General features: G+C 35.3%; 1 protein-coding gene across 2 annotated transcripts in view; it reads right to left on the bottom strand.

Moving 5' to 3' along the window:
- Positions 1-15,985, bottom strand: part of LOC116468222 (membrane-spanning 4-domains subfamily A member 12-like) — a 39,265-nt gene extending 23,280 nt beyond the window's left edge. The window contains exons 1-3 of one of the 2 annotated variants that reach the window (XM_058439851.1): positions 15,718-15,985; positions 14,372-14,468; positions 6,760-6,903 (exon numbers count right to left, since the gene is read on the bottom strand). In XM_058439851.1, the coding sequence (XP_058295834.1) occupies positions 6,760-6,903; positions 14,372-14,419 (192 nt within the window). In that variant the 5' untranslated portion in view covers positions 14,420-14,468; positions 15,718-15,985. The remainder of the gene's footprint in view (positions 1-6,759; positions 6,904-14,371; positions 14,469-15,717) is intronic. The other variant, XM_058439852.1, reaches the window with a different exon arrangement.
- Between the last annotated feature and the right edge of the window lie 1,311 nt (positions 15,986-17,296).

Raw genomic sequence — 17,296 nt, 5'->3', positions numbered from 1 at the left:
GGCCCTCACAAGATGCCAGCATCTTGATATTAGAGTCCCCAGCTCCAAGAACTGTGAGAAGTACATTTGTTTTCTTTTATAAATTACTTAGCCTGTGATGTTCTATTACAGCAACACAAAATGGACTAAGACAGAACCTATATTTTTGGCACCTCTAAATTGAATTAAGGCCCCATTTTTCTTGTCTGAATCAATGCAGTAGCCTCTTCTAACTTCTCTAACATTCTCAAATCTAATCTCTTATTACTCACAGAGTGATAGTATTAAAACAAACCTAATCATAGCACTGTCCTCAGTCAGAATATTGTCTAGGGCTGTCCAATAGAAATATAATGCAAACAACATATGTAATTGTAAGTTTCCAAGTGCCATATTAAGAAAACTAAAAAGAAATATATACAACTTATTTTAATAATATATTTTCTATAAGTTCACATATCCAAAATTATTTCAAGATAGAATCAATATAAAATAATTATATATTTTACATTTTAAAATGTATACTAAGTTTTGAAATCTTATATGTGTTTTATCTTTATAGCACTACTCAGGGCAGTTGAGTTGCATTTTCCAGGTTCAGTAGGTACATGTGACTATTGTATTGGATAGTGCTGCTCTAGTCCTTAGTTATCTCTTCTTTTCTGTGTTTATTTATTTCTTTGGTGATCTCATCTAGTCTCATTACTAGATGCCAATGACTATTCTATTTTTTTAAGATTTCTTACTTTTTAAAGCTTCTTTTCTTGTCATTACATTTATTTTTTTTTAATTTATATAGGTTTTGGGGAACAGGTGGTATTTGGTTACACGAGTAAATTCTTTAGTGGTGACTTGTGAGATTTTGGTGCACCCATCACCTGAGCAGTATACACTGAACCCAATTTGTAGTCTTTTATCCCTCACCCTCTCCCCTTTCCCCTGAGTCCCCAAAGTCCACTGTATCATTCTTATGCCTTTGCAGCCTCATAGCTTAGCTCCCACTTATGGGTGAGAACATACAATGTTTGGTTTTTCATTCCTGAGTTACTTCACTTAAAATAGTAGTCTCCAATTCCATCCAGGTTGTTGTGAATGCCATTAATTTGTTGCTTTTTATGGCTGAGTAGTATTCCATTGTAAATGTATACCACAGCTTCTTTATCTACTTGTAGATTGATGGACATTTGGGCTGGTTCCATATTTTTGCAATTGCAAATTGTGCTGCTATAAACATGTGGGTGCAAGTATCTTTTTTGTATGACCTTTTTTTTCCTCTGAGTAGATACCTAGCAGTGGGATTTTTGGATCAAATGGTAGTTCTACTTTTAGTTCTTTAAGAACTCTACACACTGTTTTCCATAATGGTTGTATTCGTTTACATTCCCCCACCAGCATAGAAGTGTTCCCTTTTCACCGCATCCATGCCAACATCTATTTTTTTTTATTTTTTGATTATGGTCATTCTTGCAGGAGTGAGGTGGTATCACATTGCGGTTTTGATTTGCATTTCCCTGATCATTAGTGGTGTTGAGCATTTTTTCATATGTTTATTGGCCATTGGTATATCTTCTTTTGAAAAGTGTGTATTCATGTCCTTAGCCCACTTTTTGATGGGACTGTTTGATTTTTTCTTGCTAATTTGTTTGAGTTCCTTATAGATTCTGGATATTAGTCCTGTATCAGATGTGTAGATTGTGAAGATTTTCTCCCACTCTGTGGGTTGTCTGTTTACTCTGCTGTTTACTCTGCTGACTGTTCCTTTTGCTGTGCAGAAGCTCTTTAATTTAATTAAGTCCCACCTATTTATCTTTGTTTTTGTTGCATTTGCTTTTGGGTTCTTGGTCATGAAGTCTTTGCCCAAGCCAATGTCTAGAAGGGTTCTTCCAATGTTATCTTCTATATATTTTTTTTTGATTTAAGTCCTTGATCCATGTTGAGTTGATTTTTGAATAAGGTGAGAGATGAGGGTCCAGTTTCATTCTCCTATATGTGGCTTGCCAATTATCCCAGCACCATTTGTTAAATAGGGTGTCCTTTCCCCACTTTATGTTTTTGTTTGCTTTGTCAAAGATACACCAACTGTAAGTATTTGGCTTTATTTCTGGGTTCTCTATTCTGTTCCACTGATCTATGTGCCTATTTTTATACCAGTGCCATGCTGTTTGGGTGCTTTATAGTATAGTTTGAAGTTGGGTAATATGATGCCTCTAGATTTGTTGTTTTTGCTTAATCTTGCTTTAGCTATGTGGGCTTTTTTTTTTTTTTTTTGGTTCCATATGAACTGTAGGATTGTTTTTTTCCAGTTCTGTGAGGAATGATGATACTATTTTGATGGGAATTGTGCTGAATTTATAGATTGCTTTTGGCAGTATGGCCATTTTCACAATACTGATTCTACCTAGCAAATGAGCATGGGATGTGTTTCTATTTATTTCTGTCATCTATGATTTCTTTTAGTGGTGTTTTGTAGTTTTCCTTATAGAGGTCTTTCAACTCCTTGGTTAGGTGTACTCCTAAATATTTTATTTGTTTGCAGCTATTGTAAAAGGGGTTGAGTTCTTCATTTGTTTCTTAGCTTGGTCGCTGTTGGTGTATAGCAGAGCTACTGATTTGTGTACATTAATTTTATATCCTGAAACTTTGCTGAATTCATTTACCAGTTTTAAGAGTTTTTTGGATGAGTCATTAGGGTTTTCTAGATACACAACTGTATCATTAGGAAACAGCAAGAGTTTGACTTCCTCTTTATTGATTTGGATGCCTTTTATTTCTTTCTCTTGTCTGATCGCTCTGGCTAGGACTTCCAGCACTATGTTGAATAGAAGCGGTGAGAGTGGGCATCCTTGTCTTGTTCCAGTTCTCAGAGGGAATGCTTTCAACTTTTCCCCATTTGGCTGTAGATTTGTTATAGATGGCTTTTATTACATTGAGGTATGTCCCTTGTATGCCAATTTTGCTGAGGGTTTTAATCATAAAGTGATGCTGGATTTTGTCAAATGCTTTTTCTGCATCTATTGAGATGATCATGCGATTTTTGTTTTTAATTCTGTTTATGTGGTGTATCACATTTATTGACTTGAGTATGTTAAAACACCCCTGCATCCCTGGTGTGAAACCCACTTGATCATGGTGGATTACTTTTTTGATATGCTGTTGGATTTGGTTAGCTAGTATTTTGTTAAGGATTTCTGCATTTATGTTCATCAGGGATATTGGTCTGTAGTTTTCTTTTTTTGTTATGTCCTTTTCCTGGTTTTGGTATTGGGGTGATACTGGCCTCATAGAATGATTTAGGGAGGATTCCCTCTTTCTCTGTCTTTTGGAGTTGTGTCAGTAGGATTGGTACCAATTCTTCTTTGAAGGTCTGATAGAATTCTGCTGTGAATCCATCTGGTCCTGGGCTTTTTTTTTGTTGTTAGCAATTTTTTATTACCATTTTAGTCTTGCTGCTTGTTTTTGGTATGTTCAGAGTTTCTATATCTTCCTGGTTTAATCTAAGAGAGTAGTAAATTTCCAGAAATTTTTCCATCTCCTCTAGGTTTTCTAATTTATGTGCACAAGGTGTTCACAGTAGCCTTGAGTTATCTTTTGTATTTCTGTGGTTTCAGTTGTAATATCTCCCATTTCATTTCTAATTGAGCTTATTTGGATCATTTCTCTTTTCTTGGTTACTCTTGCTAATGGTCTATCAATTTTATTTACCTTTTCAAAGAGCCAGCTCTTTGTTTCATTTATCTTTTGTATTGCTTTTTTCCCCCAATTTCATTTTGCTCTGCTCTAATCTTGGTTATTTCTTTACTTCTGCTGGGTTTGTGTTTGGTTTGTTCTTGTTTCTCTAGTTCCTTGAGGTGTGACCTTAGATTGTCTATTTGTGCTCTTTCAGACTTTTTGATGTAGGCATGCAAGGGTATGAACTTTTTTCTTAGTACTGCCTTTGCTGTATCCCAGAGGTTTTGATAGGTTGTGTCACTATTATTCAGTTCAAAGAATTTTGTAATTTCCACTGTGATTTCATTGTTGACCCAATGATCATTCAGGAGCAGGATATTTAATTTCCATGTATTTGCTGGTTTTGAAGGTCCCTTTTGGAGTTGATTTCCAATTTTATTCCACTGTGGTCTGAGTGAGTACTTGATATTATTTCAGTTTTCCTAAATTTATTGAGACTTGTTTTGTGGCCTATCATTTGGTCTATCTTGAAGAAAGTTCCATATGCTGGTGAATAGAATGTATATTTTGCAGTTGTTGGGTACAGTGGTTTTGTAAATATCTGTTAAGTCAATTTGTTCCAGGGTATAGTTTAAATCCATAGTTTCTTTGTCAATTTTCTGTCTTGATGACCTTTCCAGTGCTGCCAGTGGAGTATTGAAGTCCCCCCTATTATTGTGTTGCTATCTCATTTCTTAGGTCTAGTAGTAATTGTTTTATAAATTTGGGAGCTCCAGCATTAGGTGCGTATATATTTAGGACTGTGATATTTTCTTGTTGGGTAAGGCCTTTTATTATTATATAAGGTCTCTCTTTGTCTTTTTTAACTGCTGTTCCTTTAAAGTTTGTTTTGTCTCATAGAGGAGTAGTTACTCCTGCTAGCTTTTGGAGTCCATCTGCATGGAACATCTTTTTCTACCCCTTTGTCTTAAGTTTATGTGATTCCTTATGTGTTAGGTGAGTCTCTTGAAGGCAGCAGATACTTGGTTGGTGAATTCTTGTCCTTTCTGCAAGTCTGTATCTTTTATTCTAATTCTGTCTTCTGAACTCTATATTCCATGTCCAACAGGCTACTTGACATCTCCAGTTGAATATTAAATAAACATTTCAAACTCAACATTTTCAAAGCAAACTCATCGTCTTCCTCTGAAAACCAGTTCTGTACACAGTCTTCCCTGTATCAGTTGATGTCAAGTCATTCCTTCTATTAGCTTGAACAAAAACCCTGGCATTATCTTTAACTTCTTTCACACTCCATACCCAATCCATCAAGATATTAATTTGGCTCTACCTCAACATATGTCTACATCATTACTTTCACCACCTTCACTACTAACAACTTTGTTTGAGTCTCACCTGGACTTTTGAAGTAGCTTTCTAAAAAGTCTCTTTGGACCCTTTCATTCTCTTTTCAACACAGAAGCCAAAGTGATTCTTTTAAAACCTAAGCCAGATTATTTAGCTCTGTTTATGAAACACTATAATAACTCCAATTTCACTTACAGTAAAAGCTAAAATCTTTACAATGGCTTGCATAGCCCTATATTAACAGGCACCCCATTATTTTTTTCTAACTTGTTTTCTATTACTATTGTGCTTGTTCACTCTGTTCCAGAAATACTGACTACATTTTTCTAGGAACCCTTCATTGAAGACTTCATTCTGACTGTTCTCCTGAGATGTTCTTTCCCAGCATATCCTTGTGGTCAAAACCATCACTTTTTCAAGTCTTTGCTCAAATGTCACTATGGTAGTTTGAACTGTTGGCCACAATTTTTTACTTTTAGGTAATAATAATATATTTTCATACTCTTGCCATGATCTCATGGTGCTTGGATTATGCTTCCCTGCTCTTTAATTTAGGACTTGATCATTTTATTTGTTTTAGCTGGGATTTTAACAAACATGACCCAAGCCAAAGCTTGAAATGGTCTTGTGTGATTAGGATTGTCCTCTTGTGTTCTTGTTTTTCATTGTGAGAAGAATATGCCTCTAGTAGCCACTAGTCTAAAGGCAATAAGATACATATGGAGCAGATCTGGACCTGTCCTGTAGCTTGAAACCAGGCCAAGAGCAGCTGAATCTCTGCCAAGTCTGCACGAGTAAAAAATAAATGCTTGTTATTGTATGCCACTGAGTTTTTTGTGGTTTATTATATAACAATAGATCAGTAATAGAGTCACTTTTTCAATGAGCCCTACCTCAACCATCCAATTTTAGATGATAACCTATATCCCTTTGCCACTTTCCCCAAAATTCCAGGCCCCCTTAGCCTACTCTTTTTCTTTTTGCTTCTATAGCCTTATCATCTTCTAATATACTACACCATGCTAGAATAAAAGCTCCATAAGAAGTGGGATCTTTGTTTTGTTTGCTAATGTATCTCAGGCACCTAAAACAGTGCCTGACACATCATAGTACTCAATAAGTACTGGTTGAGTGATCAAACTCCAAATGTGATATTATAATAAGCTTCACTCAAGATTTTGTGGGAAACATGGCACATCAACCACCATAATATCCTTCTTCATGATATCCCCTTTAAAGACAATGGCACATCACTCATCATACTATCAGTCACAATAAAATTCAATTTCAAAATCTCTGTTCAATTTTACCAAATACTTCTCAAATACAACACAAAGATTTTATGTTTCTTTCCCTACACAAATTGTATATATCCCACTATTTCCTAAGCAGTTATGCCCTCTCATTTTTTATTTGCCCCACTGGCAAAATAAATACCATATGGGCAGTTGAATAGTCACCAACCATTTTCTGTTTTCCCAAAATGCCTCTTGGGCATCTTATCATTTTTCTCCATATCCTAGAAGAATGTAAAAGGTAGCCTTTTAACAAAATAGACTCTTATTATTAAAGAATATCACTGATAAGAATCTAAGTTTTTTCATATTGGTATATTATTTTCAACCAGGTAAAATGTGTTCCTTGAGAATAGAGATTGTGCATTTTTAGTGTTCAGTCTCTGGCACACTGCTTGACTGATAAACAGTCAGTAAATGTAACAAATAAGTTAATGAATAACAATCAGAAATTTGATTATTTACTCACAAGCAAGGATGACCAAAATGGGTATGCCGTTAGTAATGCAAGAGGAGTATATATGGCTTCAAATGCAATAGTTTGTGTGAATAACAAATATATCCAGAGCAGTCCCAGGCAGTGAAGAAGTATGCCAGTCATTATTTGTATGGCCTGGAAGAAAATAACACTAACACTAGTTATTATTTTAGTTCAACCTTTGAAAGGAATATACATCAAGAAAAAGCCAAGATGAAGACAGAAGGTGATGACCTAACAGAATTTTAAATTTCTCAACATTCAACTCAGATAAGGAGAGTTTATTATTTTAGAGCAATTTGTAGATATGATGACTATGTACATATCCAATAAAATTATACTAGGAGTCTGTTTATCTGATTGGTTCAGGAGATTATATAGCATTAGTCCTGGAGCCCAGAAGAATTGACCTCCTTCGAGAGTCATCAGTCCCAGTGTGGTCAACAATCTTATCCTGCATATACAGCTTTTATGTTCTATAGGCAACTAGACTTGGTATTTCTAACCTTCCCTAGATTTCTCTTATCTTACCAAAGCTGATTTTTGGACTTTGGTTCCTTTTGTTCTTCCCACCTCCATAACATCTATAACTAATAGTCCTGGGTCCTTTTAAAAGGATAGTGAGCCTTTGGGATCCTTGGTTTTCTGTCAATCTTCCAAGGGGCTATTTCGTGATGTGGAGGTCTCAGATAATTTGTACCCACTGAAGTTATAGGCCAGCTATGACAGTTTCTGAGCCACAGGAGGAGGACAATTCTAAGTTGTATGAAGAGCCTGCTAACGTATCACTGTAGGGCCTTTCAGTTGGTTTTCAGGTAGATATTTCTCAGGGGTGCTTTTGTTCTGCCACAGCTGAATGAACCAACATTCCGACTTTCCCTACCTACACCCCCAGGTAAGCCCAGGGGTTAAGTTTGAAAAAGCTGGAGGAGCAGGATTGGAGTTCATAACTTAGCATCTTTTGCCATACTGCAACCATATTTTCACAATGTCTGGGGATTCCTGACATATTTTTCTCACAGATTTTCTTAAAACACTGGACACCTCTACTTGAAGTTTGCAATGAGCTTCTGTTCTGGTGTGTGATTCTGGGGAGAGCCAAGTAGTGGCTAATTAATGAAAATACTATTTTCACTTACAGATTAACCCCTAGGCAACACAAAACTATGCATTTAGAGGTACTTCAGGGAGGCTGTGGCAGGAAGCAAGGGGAAACTGGAATGGATAGGACTTTTCCCACTGACTGACATGCTGTGCACATTTCATCTCCTTGCTTGGCGTGGAACACGATGACTTTCTCTGAAGTCTGAGTTTAGTGAAGGATGTAGAATATTAAAAAAAACTTTATTTTTAAGTAATTATAAATTCATAGGAATTTTCAAAACTAGTATGGACAGGTCCTTGTGTCCTAAATCCAGATTTTCAGAAGGGTTCCATCTTACATAACTATATGACAATATCAAAATTAGGAAATTAACCTTGATACAGTGTGTGTGTATAGTTATGTGTCATTTTAGCACATAAGCATATTTGCATAATCACAACCATAATCAGGATACAGAACTATTCTATCACCATGAAGATATCCCTCATGCTATATCTTTATTGTCCCAACAATGCTAAACTTCTGATAGTCACTTTTTGTTTTTCATATCCTCACTATTATCATTTTGATAATGTCAAATAAATGGAATAATTCAGTATGTTCCTTTTGTGATTGGCTTTTTTGTTGTTGTCCAGCAAAATACCTTTGAAATCCATCAAGTTGTTATGTGTAACAATGTAGTTCACTCCTTTTTAATTTCTTTTTTTTTTTTTTTTTTTGAGACGGAGTCTGTGGCCCAGGCTGGAGTGCAGTGGCACAATCTCGGCTCACTGCAAGCTCCACCTCCCAGGTTCACGCCATTCTCCTGCCTCAGCCTCTCCGAGTAGCTGGGACTACAGGCGCCCACCACCACGCCTGGCTAATTTTTTGTATTTTTAGTAGAGACGGGGTTTCACCATGGTCTTGATCTCCTGACCTCGTGATCCGCCTGCCTCGGCCTCCCAAAGTGCTGGGCACTCCTTTTTAATTTCTGAGTAGTAGTCTACGGTATGAACAACTAGAGTTTATTCACCTCTTGAGGGGGTATTTTGATAGTTTCCAGTTTGGTAGCTATTACAAATAAAGATGCTATGAATAGTCATGTGTAAATTCTGCAGACATCAGTTTTCAGTTGTACAAGATAAATACCCTGGAGCTCACTTGCTAAATTTAATGGTAAGTGTATGTTTAGTATTTAAATAAGATGTCAAACTATTTTCGAGAGTGATTGTATCATTTTTATATTCTCATTGGCAATGTAAGAGAGATCCAGTTTCTCTGTATCATCTCCAGCATGTGGTATTGTCACAATTTCTTATTTTAGTTGTTCTAATAGGTTTGTAGTGATATCTCATTGTGGTCTTAATTTGCATTTCTCTGGTGCCTAATGATGTTGAGCATCTTTCTATAGGCTTATGCCATCTGTATATTTTCTTCAGTGAAATGTCTTTTCATGTCTTTTGCTGGTTTTAAAGTTGGATCATTTGTGTTTTTTCTGCTGTTGAGTTTTAAGGATTTTAAGAAGGATATTCTTAGATACAAATCCTTTGTCAGAGATGTGGTTGGCAAGTATTTTCTCCTACTCAGTAGCTTGTCATTTCATCTTCCTAACAAGGGTATTTCACAAAACAAAACTTAATTTTGGTGAAGTAAAATGTATTGATTTGTGTCTTTTATGGATGGATCATGTTTTTAAGGTCATGTTAAAGAGCTCTAGAGTCCTGGGTACTAAATATTTTCTCATATGCTTTCTTCTAAAAGTGTTATAGTTTGATATTTAAATATATTATTCATTTTGAGTTAATTTTTGTATAAGGTAGGAGACTTTAGTTTGAGGTTCTTTTATTGTATTTATTTTTTGCCACTGGTTATCCAGTTAGTCCAACACCATTTTTAGAGATGACTATACTTCCTCTGTTGAATTAGTTTTATAAAAAAATCAGTCAACCATACTTGTATGAGTCTACCTATGGATTGTGTGTTCTGTTCCATTTATCCATGTATCTGTTGCTACACCAATACCACACAATCTTAATATCTGTAGTTATATGTCTTAAAAGCAGGTGGTATGATTCCTTTCACTTTATTCTTCTTTAAAAAATTTTTAGCTATTCTAGCTTCTCAACCTTTCCATAGAAATTTTAGATAATCTTATTTAAATCTCCAAAAAATGTTTCCAGGATTTTGATAGGAATTGTGCTAAATCTATATGTCAATTTTGGGACAATTAATATTTTTACTATGTTGAGATTTTCAGCCACAACAATAAATGGCTTTTCATTTATGTAACCTACTTGGAATTATTTTGTTTTATTTTATTTATTTATTTTGGAGGTGAAGTTTCGCTCTTGTCAACCAGGCTGGAATTCAATGGCATGATCTCGGCTCACTGCAACCTTTGTCTCCCAGATTCAAGCAATCCTCCTGCCTCAGCCTCCTGAGTAGCTGGGATTACAGGCACATGCCACCACACCAGGCTAATTTTTGTATTTTTAGTAGAGATGGGGTTTTACCATGTTGGTCAGGCTTGTATTGAACTCCTGACCTCAGGTGATCCACCCGCCTCAGCCTCCTGAATTCTTTTATTAGTATTAGATAATTTTCAAAATATAAGTCCTGTATATATTTTGCTAAATTTATACCTAAGTATTTAATTGTTTGAGTGATTTTAAATAGTATTGTGTTTTAAATTTTCTTGTCCATATGTTCATTGCTATTATATAAAAATATAATTAATTTTGTATGTTGATCATTAATCTTGTATCCTGTGACCTTGCTGAACTCACTTACTAGTTCCAGGAGTCCTATTTTTTTTTTTTTTTTAATTGCATGGGATTTTCTACATAGATCATCATGTCATCTGCAAACAGGGATATTTTTATTTTTTCCTTTACAATCTGTATGCTGTAAAAAGCATACAGCTTGTAAAGCTTTCTTTTTTTATCTTATTGATCTGTGCTAAGACTTCAAGTACTGTGCTAGTAAGCATGGTGAGAGATGATATCTTTGCACTGTTACCAATCTTAGGGAAAAATAATTCAAGTTTTAAAGATGAAATATAATGTTAGCTGTAAGTTTTTTTGTAGGTGTTCTTTATCAGATTGTGGAAGTTCTACATTTCTATTATTCTAAGAGCTTTCTAAAATATCATGAATGGGTGTTAGTTAAATTTTGTCAAATGTGGTTTATTTTGCATCAACTGACATGATCATGTGATTTTTCTTCTTTAGCCTATTAATATGATAGGTCACATTGATTGCTTCTCGAATACTAAACCAGCTTTGTATATCTGGAATAAGTCTCACTTAGTCATGGTGGAAATTTTTAAATATTGCTGAATTATATTTGCTAATACTTCATAAATGATTTTTGTGTCTATATTCTGAAGGATATGGATCTACAGTTTTCTTCTTTTGTACTATCTTTGTTGTATTTGATTTTGGTATCAGAATAATATTGGCCTCTTCAAATAAGTTGGGAAATGTTTCATTCCTCTTGTTTTTTGAAAAATATTAAGAAAAACTGGTGTTGAATATTCTAAGAACATCTGGTAGATTCTTCAGTGAAATCAGGCCTGGAGATTTCTTTTTCAGGAGTTTTAAAATTACAAATTTAATTTTTCTAACAATTATAGGGCCATTAAAATCATCTATTTCATATTGAGTTGTAGTTTGTGCTTTTTGGGAAAATTTGTTCATTTTATCAAAGTTGTCAAATTTATGTCTATAGAGTTACTGATAGTAGTCTCTTAATATTATTTTGGGATATAAATTATCTGTAGTAATATACTCTTTTATTTCTGAGTTTGATAATTTTTGTCTTTGCTTTCTTTTTCTTGATCAATCTTGCTAGATGTTTGCTGGTTTTGATGATCTTTTAAAAGAATCAACTATTTGTTGTACTGATTTTCTCTACTTTTTAAATTTTAATTTTATTGATTTATTTTCTTATCTTTATTATTTTCTTCTGATTTATTTGGGTTTATTTTGCTCTTCTTTTTCTAGTTTTTTTTAAAGTAAGAGTTTAGAGTATTTATTCGGTAATTTTCTTGTTTTCTGTAAGCATTTAGTGTTATACATTTTGATATCATGTATTTTCACTATAATTCACTGAATTTAAAAAATTTTTCATTGAAATGTCCTCTTTAAAGCATTAATTATTTAGAAGTGTCTTAGTTTTCAAGTTTGGAGCTTTTTTGTTATCTTCCTCTTAATTGGTTTCTAGTGTGATTCTATTTTGGTGAGAGAACACATTCCATATGATTTCAATTCTTTTAAATATTTCAAAGTTTGTTTTATGGCCCAAAATATAGTTTATTTGGTTAATGTTTCATGGACACTTAAAAAGAATGGTATTCCTAAGAGCAAAGACATGGAATCAACCTAAATGCTCATCAACGGTAGACTAGATAAAGAAAATGTGGTACATATACACTATGGAATACTATGCAGCCATAAAAAAGAATGAAATCATGTCCTTCACTGCAACATGAATAGAGCTGGAGGCCATTATCCTAAGCAAACTAACACATGAACAGAAAACTAAATACTGCATGTTCTGACTTATAAGTGGGAGCTAAATGTCCAGCACACATGAACACAAAGAAGGTAACAACAGACATCAGGACCTGCTTGAGGGTAGAAGTTTGGAGCAGGGTGAGGATTGAAAAACTACCCATGAGGTACTATGCTACTGACCTGGGTGATTAAATAATCTGTACAATAAACCTCCATAATAACAATTTACTATATAACAAACCCACACATATACCCCTGAACCTAGAAGTAAAAAAAAAAAAAAAAAGAGAGTATATATTCTGATGTTAGATATTCTATAAATATTAATTACATCTTACTGGTTGGTGGTGGTATTGAGTTCTTTTATATATTTGTTTTTCTTGTTTAGTTGTATCAATCAAATTTTTATTTTTATAATTTATTTTTTAGTGATATAATATTTGTACACATTTGTGGGGTACGTGTAATATTTTGCTACATTTATTGAATGTGTAATGATCAAGTCAGGGTAGTTAGGACATTTCAATGTGTTGAAAATGTCTCAAGTCCCTCTCTTCTAAGTATTTTGGATTGCTTTGGTTATTTGAAAACTTTTTTTTGATTCCATACAAATTTTAGGATTCTTTTTTCTTGTTCTATGAAAAATGACATTGGTATTTGGATTTGGAATACATTGAAATTGTAGATTTCTCTGGTTAGTATCATCATTTTTCCAATCCATGAGCATGGGATGTCTTTCTGTTTGTTTGTGCCCTCTTCAATTTCTTTTATCAGTCTTCTGTAGTTTTACTTATAGTTTTCCTTTCACCTTCTTGGTTAAATTTATTCCTAGGTATTTTATGTTTTGAAATTGCAGGCTTCAAAACATTAGTAGGTATATCTCAACTGGGAACCCAGTTTGAGATATATGCAATAAAAAGAAAACTCAGGAAATTCACTAACATATCATTCTTTGGGTTCAAAGGTCCCTAAATCTTATTCTTCCTTATCTGTACTTTTCAGGATCTTCTTGTATTTATCCAAAGTTTTAGATATAGTTAGTGGTAAGAATAGGGAGAAATGGCCATTGGAATGTCTTAATGCATGAAATAAAACCAGAGCTCTGTGTCTTCTTAGATAATGGTAGATCTCATTAGAAAGACAGCAATATGGACAATACCAAATTTATTTATTCTCAAATACATTTCAACTAATTTTTTCCCAATATCAAGACCAGATAAATGGATAAGGGGGTTAGGAATCCACATCTTTAATATCACAACCTTGAAAATGAAGACAGAAAATATTGGGTTCATTGCTTGTTTTATGTAAGGCTCTTAGTATAATTCTGGCAAAGGATCAGGCAGATCTTAAATAAGTGGAAGTAATAATAGACTTGTGATGTTGGGAATTTTCCTGAACCAAACTTTAATCCTGCTGGTTTAATCCTAATCTGGTTCCATCATCCAACAATGAGTGGATAATGCAAAATCATACAGCAATATGGGTGAATACTTGCCATATTTGATGAAGTTGACTGGGAAAAGAGTCATGTGTTTTGGGGGTAATCTTGAAAGCACAGTGTTATTTTGATCACTGTCCATAAAGCTCTGTGGCCTGCAGCTTCTCCTGAATGTAGTTTCCACAATCTGGTCATCTCATTTAGAACCATGTCATCAGCTTAGCTTGAAATAATTTATAGATGCCAACAAGAGATTTCTTTACCCATTTCCAGAGTCAGGGTTTTCTGAGAGAATGAGTGGGTTTAGACATTGTTGGGTCATTTACATGTAGCTGATAAATTCATAATTTCTGCTTTATTTAATGTGAGCCTGATAAATAGCTTATGTGTTGAGGCTGAATGTGGAAAATGCAGATGCTACATAACAATTTCAGGGCACTTCTGTTAACATTCCTCCATTTGAGGAGTTCATAATAGAGGTGGTTACAGTCTCTTCCCTTTTATATTTAGAAATTGCAGCACTATAATCATTTATTCACTCAATTGGTATTTAGTTCTTACCCCCAACATTCTTGTTTCCTCTCTTATCCACAGACGATTTCGTGGCATTTTTCACCAAGATACAATAGAGATATGAAAGAATAAATGTGTTCCTTTTCTGTAGGAAAATATGAAAACAAATTAATGTTAATTTTGGGGGGGTAAGAAACTTAAACTTTAGAGGGAAATCCAACCAACAGCTGCCTATTTTTCACTACTTTGTTGTTCCCTGAGAGGTTTTTGCATGAAACCACCAATATTACCATGTTGAGAAATCCATTAGTTACCTCTCAAATTGTTTGTTCACTTACAAACCTTAAATTAGGCTTTAGTAAATAGAATATGGTGACTGTCCCAATAACATCAGTCCCTCTAGAAATTACCCATATCCCCACATTTACAGGGTCAGAAAAATTGGGCTTTTGGTTGCCATGGTTTATTCTCTTACTCATTGTTGTTTCCCTCTAAATTAAAGTCTGGTTCAGGGGCACCTGACTGGAAGAACCCATGTCATACACCTACACCAGATGCAGGGGAGGCTGGAAAATAGAGTGATATGTTATATTTTGGAAAGGTGGGCTTCATAAGTTAGGAACCAATAAAAATATAGAGAGGGTCTTCAACAGATAAGAAAATGACAACTCACAGATAGCTATCATTAGATTGTATATAACCTGTGTTATTCTCCCTAGCATCTATATTTAATACCCATAATTATTTTATCCTAGCTGATTGGGTCAAAGGTAAACAGCTAAAGCAAGGCGAGTTCATGATATACTCTTTCCAAGATTGTTCAGGCTGGTCTATTGTTGAGGAGATGTAAAAATTTAGGAGAAGTGGCATTGCCATGCTCTTCTCTAATGGACAAAATTGTGGAGAAAGTAAGTTTTGAGAGTGAGAGGATAGAGAAGACACCCAGAGAAAAGCAGAGACGGAAGAACAGAACTTCCCAAGATTATGATGGCTTTCCATTTTCTAGTTCCAATTCCTTTCGGAAACCTGGCTGATTTCTGGTCCTTATATTATGTAAAATACCTGTTCATATATTATAACAAATATATCTTAATTTTGCTAAAACTAGTAAGAGCTTTTGTTTCTTGCAACCAATTTTTTTTTAAATCGATTTGTCTTGTAACTTTTCTCATGTGGTTTTGACAATCTCCCCAATCTCCAAGAGGAGATTGTCAAAGTCTAAGATCTTGTCTTTACATTTTTCATTTATAAATGTTTCCTTTCACTTATATAAACCATGAACTCTTAAGGCTTAAATTGCCTTTGAGATGGTCCATTAAGCTTGAAATTGAAAGGTATAGTGGAAAGAGTCAAACTTGAGTTCACATCTTACCAGTTGTGAGTTCAAATCTTACCTTATGTGACCTTGTTCATATCATTTACTCTTTCAAAGTCTGTTTCCTCAGCGCCAAAAACAAAAACAAAAAACAAACAAACAAAAAAACAACCCTCCTATAGCACTGTGTTGCGGAGCAAACAAGAGAAACGTACAAAATTGAAACTCTAACAAGAACAACTTATGGTCCAAACCGGACCATGCCCTACACTGACTTGATCACAAGGCCAGAGGGGCGTGATCCTGCAGTTGGTGCCCTTAGTTCCGGATCTTCCGGCTTCAGAGTTCCGGAGGCAGCACCTGCCTGGTGGGCGATGTTTCCTCGGTGGTGACCCTCATCTCCTCTCGCGAGGTTCCAACGCAGCAGTTATGGTCTAGAGCGGCCGCCGGGGGACTCCATGTGGAGACCCGCGCCGACACAGGCGCCCTGGGGGCCTCGAAACTGTTCTGAGCATGCTGGCTCTCAGGACTGCAGTGAGAGATGAGGCGTGGGGTGGGGTCTGACACAGAAGAACCCTTTCCAGCCCATGTTAGCGTCATACTCGCTGCGCCTGACTCCAGCCGCAGGCCGATTCTCTAGCTGCCTCTGCAGAGACTTCGTTATCAAGCAAATGCCCTCTTCATCACTTTTGTAATAGGTTAGTATTAACAAGTCTTTTTACTTTTAATCCCCACAAGGTCGAAAGGGAAGGGAAGGGTACTAATCAGTAAACCTGGGCTCTGGTCCTTAACTCTCCTTTTTATTTGGTAGTTACCTGTTTGAGCAAAATATTGATCTTCCCCGTTCTTTACGTTGTTTTTCTGTACAGTTAAGGTGTGCATTTTGGGGTAAAGTAAATTATAAAATAGAGAGACCACAGATTTCAATGTGCCCTTAATCCTTTTCTTTTTCTTTCTTTTTCTTATTTTTGAGACGGAGTCTCGCTCTGTCGCCCTGGCTGGAGTGTAGTGGCGCGATCTCGGCTCACTGCAAGCTCCGCCTCCCGGGTTCACGCCATTCTCCTGCCTCAGCCTCCGGAGTAGCTCGGACTACAGGCGCCCGCCACTACGCCCGAATAATTTTTTTGTATTTTTAGTAGAGACGGGGTTTCACCGTGTTAGCCAGGAGGGTCTCGATCTCCTGACCTCGTGATCCCCACGCCTCGGCCTCCCAATCAATGTGCACTTAATCCTGTGCCTGGTGATGACCTGCCAAATGTCAGGCAAACAGTCAAAAGGCAAGCAAACAAACAAACAACAACAACAACAAACCCAAAAACCAAAACCAAAGTGCACAGTCACTGCAGACTTTTTCAGCTTCCTATGAAAACTCTTTAGAGATAATATTTTATGCCCAGTGAGACTCTGTGCTTAATTCAAGTTGCTAAATATAGACAAAATACCTTTCCATAGCCTGAAAATAAAATGTATAATATGTGATATGATCTATAATTATTTTGTACATGTATTTTATATGTCAGGAAGTTTATAAAAGAGAAAAAACACCCATCATTGCATGATTATTTTATGAATTATTAATATCCTCGTCAGTTGATATTATTTATAGACCCTCTATATTATATGCAATTTAAACTTAAAAATTATATCACAAAGTGCTT

The sequence above is a fragment of the Hylobates moloch genome, unplaced genomic scaffold (assembly GCF_009828535.3).
Source record: "Hylobates moloch isolate HMO894 unplaced genomic scaffold, HMol_V3 SCAFFOLD_5, whole genome shotgun sequence".
Classification (NCBI taxonomy): domain Eukaryota; kingdom Metazoa; phylum Chordata; class Mammalia; order Primates; family Hylobatidae; genus Hylobates; species Hylobates moloch.
The sequence above is the reverse complement of the archived record's forward strand: the minus strand, read 5'-3'. Positions and strand labels throughout refer to the sequence as shown.